Source organism: Meriones unguiculatus, chromosome 10 (assembly GCF_030254825.1).
Source record: "Meriones unguiculatus strain TT.TT164.6M chromosome 10, Bangor_MerUng_6.1, whole genome shotgun sequence".
Lineage (NCBI taxonomy): Eukaryota > Metazoa > Chordata > Mammalia > Rodentia > Muridae > Meriones > Meriones unguiculatus.
In genome coordinates this window covers 109,482,308-109,489,622 of record NC_083358.1, presented here as the reverse complement: position 1 = coordinate 109,489,622, position 7,315 = coordinate 109,482,308, and the positions used below count along the sequence as shown (strand labels likewise).

Here is a 7,315-nt window from a genome sequence, read left to right as displayed (position 1 = left end):
GGCACAAAGCGGCAGGCCCTGCTTCCATGGAAGCCGAGCGCTAGGCCAGCGGCGCCCGCAGTCGCGCCGGACGCAGGACCCGCGGGCCAAGCGCAGGCTCCCGCGCGCCGCCCGCCCCAGTCGTTAGGAAGGCCGCGCAAGCGAAGGCCGGAAGAGCCTCGGCGCCGCCCCGCCCAGCCCTCCGGAAACTCCGCCCCCGGCCCCTTACGGGAAGCGCTCGGCTGCGTCAGAGCGGCGAGGCGGCGGCTCAGGGGGACGGCCCAGCCCGCTCCGGACTCTCGGCCGCCTCGAGCCCGGCGTCGCAGTCCTCCCGAGCTCTCGTCCCCTCAGCCGGCGGCGCCCGACCATGTTTGGCCTGCGGAGGAACGCGGTGATCGGCCTGAACCTGTACTGCGGCGGCGCCAGCCTCGGCGCGGGCGGCGGCTCCCCGGCCGGGGCGCGCCTGGCGGCCGACGAGGCCAAGGCTCGGCGCGAGGGGGGAGGGGAGGCGGCCGCGCGGCCGCCGCCCGTGGGCGCCGAGGACCCCGACGGCGGCGCGGCGGCGGCGGCGGCCTCCGAGCGGCTGCGGCGGCGGCCGCCGGGCCTCGTGGCCGCGGCGCCCGAGGGGGTGGCCGCGCCGGCGGCCGCCGAGGACGAGCTGGACGGCTGCGAGCCGGAGGCGCTCGCCAAGCGCCCGGCCGCGCTGCCGCTGCTGGAGCGCGGGAGCGAGGGCGCCGCCGCCGGCTCGCTGCCCTCCACGCCGCCGCCGGCCGACGACGACGACGAGGACGAGCTGTACCGCCAGTCGCTGGAGATCATCTCGCGCTACCTGCGGGAGCAGGCGGGCGGCCGCAAGGACGCCAAGCCGCTGGGCGCGCCGGGCCGGCGGGCGCTCGAGACCCTGCGGCGCGTGGGCGACGGCGTGCAGCGCAACCACGAGACGGCCTTCCAGGGTAAGGGCGCCGGGGCGGCGCGGCCCGAACGTTCCGGCCGGGAGGCATTGTTTCCGCCCCGCTGGCCCTCAGCCTCTCCGTGGCCGGAAAGGGTGGGAGGTCGGCGGCGGCGTGGGGTCCGCCGGAGTCCCCCCTCGCCGCGGGTGGGCAGGGGTCGCGCCCCGCGGCGCACAAAGGAGGCTCTGAGGTTGCGGCCTTTTCTCCTCCCTCCCCCCCCCAGGCATGCTTCGGAAACTGGACATCAAGAACGATGACGATGTGAAATCTTTTTCTCGAGTGATGGTCCATGTTTTCAAAGATGGCGTAACAAACTGGGGCAGGATTGTGACTCTTATTTCTTTTGGTGCCTTTGTGGCCAAACACTTGAAGAGCATAAACCAGGAAAGCTGCATCGAACCATTAGCAGAAAGTATAACAGATGTTCTTGTAAGGACGAAACGGGACTGGCTTGTCAAACAAAGAGGCTGGGTAAGTTTGCCTCGTCGTTTAAAGGGGCGGTGGAGTGGAAATGGGGTGCAGGGTTTTGTGTAGGTGGGAGCACGGAATGGTTTTTACGGAGCTCCTCCCCGGTTTCAGATCGAAGTTCTGTATCTCTGGTTGCTTGATGTCGGTCGTTGTAAGTGGTAGGTCCAGAGAGAAAGCGGTTATGACTCGTTTTGAATTGTACCATAAGGCCTTGTATTCTGTAGGTTGTTCTTCTAATTCAGTTGGATAATCTTCAGAGCAGTGGATTCAAACCGTGCAGAAGTAAGAGCCACCTGTGGTGACTAAATTACGTTTCCATTGGGCCCCTCATTTTAATCAGGTGGCTCCTACGGGGTAGAGCCTGCATTTTAGAAGTTAATACCCAAAGAGCTCTGGTGTAAGGTGCACACAGCCCTGTCAGGACGCACTGACCCATATAGGAAATGCTAGAGGGGTCTCTGGAGAGTGGTTAGAATTTTTGTCTTGTCTGAAAACGGGAGCCTCACAATTCTTTTGTTCAGAATATGCCAAAATAATTGAGGTGCAATACGGCTGCTGTAAGTTGAGTGTAACCGAATTCACTGAAAAGAACTCTACAAACACCTCTTTTTCCATCCTAGGAGTGGATAATGGATTCACCATTGTTGTGGGAGATGTTTTAATTCCCCCCTTCTGTATTTAGGGTTACGATGGCAGAAACCCATACTTGAAAAATGTGCTTTTCTTTTTGTTTTCTAGGATGGGTTTGTGGAGTTCTTCCACGTACAGGACCTAGAAGGCGGCATCAGAAATGTGCTGCTGGCTTTTGCAGGTGTTGCTGGAGTAGGGGCTGGTCTGGCTTACCTAATCAGATAGCCTTGAGTGCGGTGGGTGACTCCAGCCACCAAACTACATGCTTCTGTGGACACAAGTGTATTTATCAAGTTGGACTTGAAGCTGCCCGCCTTTAACAATCCATGAATTCTTCTCTAGCAACATAGCCAGAGAGAAAGCAAGTGGCAACAGGATTGTGGCTAACAAGAATAAATACATGGGAAAAGTGCTCCCTCTGGAAGATTAATGTCTGAAAGAAGCAAAGTTCACTCTCAGCAACTTTGGGAGGCCGTGGAGGAGGACTTGTAGATTGAATGAGAGTGGGTGGATAGAAAATTCGATTTCCTTGTTCAAAACTAGAAGAGGGGCCAGTCACCAGGCTAGTCATAGAGTTCAGTAAACTCGCAGAATCCATGGCTCTGCTGTAGTGTTGAAGAGGAGCGGTAACAATGGTGGTGACCTGTAGGAAATGGATTTTTAAGCTACAAGTGACCGAACTATGACTAGACGCTGCAGTGCTGTCCGAGAATTGGAAAGGAGGCGCGCTCTTGCCAGGTGGACTTCCTGACAGCGCCCAAGTGGGACTTTAGACCAGTCCACACTGGCTTGGTCTGGATGATTCTTAAGTTTATTAGCCTCGTAATGGCCAAACGTACTTGACTTAAGGTTCACTAATTAGTTACCAAACGGAATAGCCTCAATTTTTAAAAAAAGCCGCTTATAAAATATTTGTCTGTAAAAATTGTATATATTTTTACAGAAAATCTATTTCTTTGAACATAAAAAGAGGGAACTCTTGGGACTAGTTTTTTTCATGCCCTTTTGAAAATTGCAACTTCTCTAGTTAGAAATCTATTTCTTACAGCTTTTTAAAGACTTTGTCATGATCAGTTCTAGAGTATATACAGAACCAGCTGTATGTGTGGACTGGTTGTAGAATAAATCATAACTATGCAGGCTTAATTTTCCAATCTGATTTTGTATTTAAGGATCACAGGTAGATGTAAGGCATTTGATCCAACCCTGTTGACAGTGAAGTTGTGAAGTTTGGGAGCGCTCTAGAGTCTTAACAATGGTGCTATTTACGGGGCTTACTTGTTCAATGCAAGGTGAAGCCTGGTGGTGTCAATAAAACGAATACGTATTTCTTTTCTACTAATTATCGCCAGCCTTTGTTTTGAATTTCTGTCTTGTCTCTAGATGTCCCGCCTGTTGTATTGAATTAACCTTTCCTTCCTCTCCCTTTACACACCGGCTTGTTTGCTGTGCTCTCTCTGTTCCCCCACAGATAGAATTGAAGTCTACATTTCCTCCCTGGAATCTTGACTGGCCATCTTGGTTCTCTGCAGTAGAATCCCCATCCTCACCCCCAAAACTGGGAACATGAGTAACCTCCCTCCTTTCCTATCAGGATTGGCAGAACTTTCTTGTAAGAGGGTAGTAATACTTCCTCTTTGAGCCCCTGACAACAGTAACAGCAATGGGCATTTTTGGATTGGCATATTTCCCGTTGTTACTTTGTCGAATTTTGGCAAGAAAACCAACAGTCTCCTTGGGAATTTCAAAAGTTGGCGTGAGCTGCATAGTTTTATCTATAGTCTGCTCGAATAAGCTCACTTAAATTTAGAGAAAGGTGAGTTTGGAAAACTCTGGATGTATGAAGCCACTGGTAAACCGAAGTGTTTGAGCTAGGGTCGTCTGAAAGCTGGCCTCTCAAGTCCTGACCTTTAGTCAGGACTAAAGATAAAAATAGAGCATGAATCAAATGACTAAGAATGTAATGGGGAAGAAGTGCCCTGCCTGCCCATAAGGTCATCTTGCTGGAGCTGTTGTACCCCTGTATTTATTTATCCTCTTTGATCCATAAATTGCTAATTTATGTTTGTCTCTTTAGGGTTAAAAGCACTTTATGTAGTTTGATTAGCCCTGTAAGTTCAAGTGACTGAAGGTTAGCCTCCCGTACCCAGTCTTGTGAGTTTTGTTTACTAGGGGCCTGACTTCCCAGCTCACCAGGTGTGAGAGCTGAAGTACAGACAGGATCTTAGTAGGTATCTTAGGTGTGGGGCTGTGAAGACTTGGAGAGGCCAAGTGCTTGGGAAGAGAGATTGATTTAGATGGAGAAGAGGCATGTGGTCTTGAGTGCTGACTAGCTGGGTAGTTGGGGCACCGCCTCCAAAGTGAAGAGGGAGGGGCTGCTTGGAAAGATGGCTCTCAGTAAATCTGTCTTTTACTTCTCAGGGAAAACATTGCTCAAGCATCAGCATGTACATGCTACCCAGGGTGGACACCTTCATTTTGGTAGAGCAGCCGGCATTTTTAACAGCTGTTACCGAAAGGGTTAGGACCAAGTGGCTTGTAAAAAAAATGTTTCCCTAACTTCTGTTTCTTATCCCTGAGGAAAAATAAATAAACCTTTTTTTTTTTTTCTCCTAAGTAAGGTGTGGTATGGGTCTTTTTTTTTTTTTAATCGCCTTCCTCTTTTTTTTGGGGGGGGGGTAGAGCGGGGTGGGGTAGGGGTTGGGTTCAGGGTTTCTCTGTAGCCTTGGCTATCCTGGATTTGTGTTGTAGACCAGGCTGGCCTCTAGATCCTGCTCCTGGCCTGTTGCGTTTCTGTTACACAAGTCTTTTTAGAGAAGTCAGTAGAGTGAATACATGTTAAGTGAGTTAAAAGCAAATGTCACAAAGTTGACTTCCCTTGTAACAAAGGAATGTGGTGCCTGTAGTTTAAATTGAAAGTCTTGTTTTTAATGGAACACTGTTTTAAACTACTGTGCTATTTGGGTGAGGGAGAATGCTTTTCGTTCCCTTTGAGGAGACAGTCTTAGCTGATCTCTTAGCAGAAAGCCAAGTTTCTTGTATGTTCACTAGCCAAGATAGACCTTGAACTTCTAATGCTCTTGCAGGATTTTGGGTGTGATCAACCTACCCCTTGTAGGGCATGTGCTTGGACAAAAGAACCCCCCCAACCTCCCAAACCCACCAGTCAACTGCAAGCTTTCAGCTTGTGAGATACCAAGTGTCAGTGTACAGGAAAATGATTTCATGACATGGGAGGAACTAAGTTCAACTTGGAAGTCAAGGCTGTCCCACTGTGGGGCATGGAAATCAAACTCAGGCTTGCTGGCCACCTCACCAGCCCAAAGGCTGGGTATGTTTAATGTCAGAGGGTTACACAAGCAACGTCTCCGCCTTAGAGTCCTTTTGAGATGAACAAGATCCATCACTTGAGGTTTTTAGTAGGGCTTGCTATCCATCAGTGTCCCTTCTTCCAAGAACAAGTCGAGAAGAAGCCAGTTTGAAGAACTGTCCTACCTTTATTGTCAAATACCTTGAAAGGAAGCTGAATCACCATGGAAATGTGCAAATTTGAGTTTTGCATAAGTGGTTTTCAGCCACAAACACCAAACGCTAATCATGCAAACAGGATCCTGCGCCTTCTCGATTTTGATGGTTTAAAACATCTGTTCCCTCTTCACGTGGGTTTCATTACCAGATGACTTTTTACTGTAAAGCTGCCCAGCAGTACCTCAAGGTTGCCATGGCCTGCATAGTGAAATGTTATAAAAGTGTGTGGGGGGAGGCAAGAGCTGGAGAGATGACCCTGCCATTTAGGAGCTCTGTGTTCCCAGCATCCATGGAAGGCAGCTCATCACCTGAGGAACTGATGCTTTCCTATCTGGAGCCCTGTTCACATTCTCAGGCACAGAGGAAAAGGAAAGCAGGCCATTTGTTGGGAATGTGGTTCAGTGGCTATGTGAACTCACGAGGTCCCAAGTCTGGCTCCTAGGACTGAAAAAGCAGATCTGTGGAGAAGTGTTCCCTTAGCAGAGGCATGTTGGGACAGTGACACTTAACATGCTAAATCTTGCTTGGCGCACACCTGTGATCCCAGCAGAAGGATTGCCTCAGGCCCAAAGCAAGCCTGTGCTATATAACAAGACCCTGTCTCAAAGACAGGCCCCCAAATGTTGACCTGGATTAAGTTCTCAGTATGGTTCCTGTTGAGATAATTTTCAGTTCTTGACACAGGGCCTGGGCTTGCCTTGAACTTTGGATACTTCTGCCTTGGCCTTACATGGCACCACCGTGGGCCCCACTGATGTTTCATGACTGGCCCTTACCTTAAGAACTTGAATCAAGCCCGGGGCAGTGGTGCAAGCCACTCCAGGAGGCAGAGGCAGGCAGATCTCGTGAGGCCAGGATGCAGGGCTACACAGAGAAATCCTGTCTCAAACAAGATGTGAGGCCAGGAGAGAAATGGTGCACTCCTGGGAAGCTTGGTGGCTGGAGATGGAGGCCCTGCCGTTGAGGGCAGCCTTTGCCGCTTGGGAGGCTTGAAGCCAGTTCAGGCTGCCTGGAAAGTTGTTTGGGGAAATGGTTAAAAGTGGCTGTGGTGGCACACATCCTAATTTCACCACCACTTGGGAGGAGTTTAAAGCCAACTAGGACTGTTACTCAGAATCACTGGAGGAATGACACAAACACGCACTCCCACCCCTGCGTTTGATACAACTAAGGTTTGGCATACTTGTGCTAGGGTAGGAACCCAGAGCCTTTTGAACGCCAGATGAGCCATCAGACAGCATCTAGCCCTTTCCTTTTCTGGTGTTGACATCGGAGTTGTGTTGGTGAGGGGCTGCTGTGCACACAAGATGTGCTGAGCACCTGCTAGTCCTGTCCAGCGAGTCAGCCAGGTCATGGTGTTGCTGGAGCCCTTTCCAAGGCAGGGTGTCACTCATTTGTTGGCTGTATGTTTAGGGTGCATGTTTACAGTCTCCTGCAGTGCCACCTTGCTCCCCGCCTTTTCTTGAGGTGAGGTGACATTCTAGCCCAGGCTGAGGTCAAATTTGGCGTGATAGCCTTGCCTCTGAAGCCCTGACATGAGGTGACCTTTTCTCCGAAAACAGATTTTGGTAAACTAGAGGATTTTACAAAAATGAGAGTGAGGAAAGTACCATTAGTGCACAGCGTGGCTACAGGCTACATACAGAGTATGTTTTAGTGCTTCTGGGCTTGTTCAGTGATTTCAAAATTCTGCCTTCAGGAACCTCCTCCACCCCTCTTCAAAGGCTTCTCTGCAGATTTGAAAGCTTCTGTCTTAGTCA

The 7,315-nt window shown here is 50.7% G+C and overlaps 1 protein-coding gene across 1 annotated transcript; it reads left to right on the top strand.

Annotated features, from left to right (window-relative positions):
- Positions 1-226: 226 nt before the first annotated feature.
- Positions 227-4,638, top strand: Mcl1 (MCL1 apoptosis regulator, BCL2 family member). The gene is made up of 3 exons (XM_021650517.2): positions 227-932; positions 1,153-1,400; positions 2,136-4,638. Exons 1-3 carry the CDS (start codon positions 347-349, stop codon positions 2,250-2,252), a joined length of 951 nt encoding a protein of 316 aa, XP_021506192.1. The 5' UTR covers positions 227-346; the 3' UTR covers positions 2,253-4,638.
- The last annotated feature ends 2,677 nt before the right edge of the window (positions 4,639-7,315 follow it).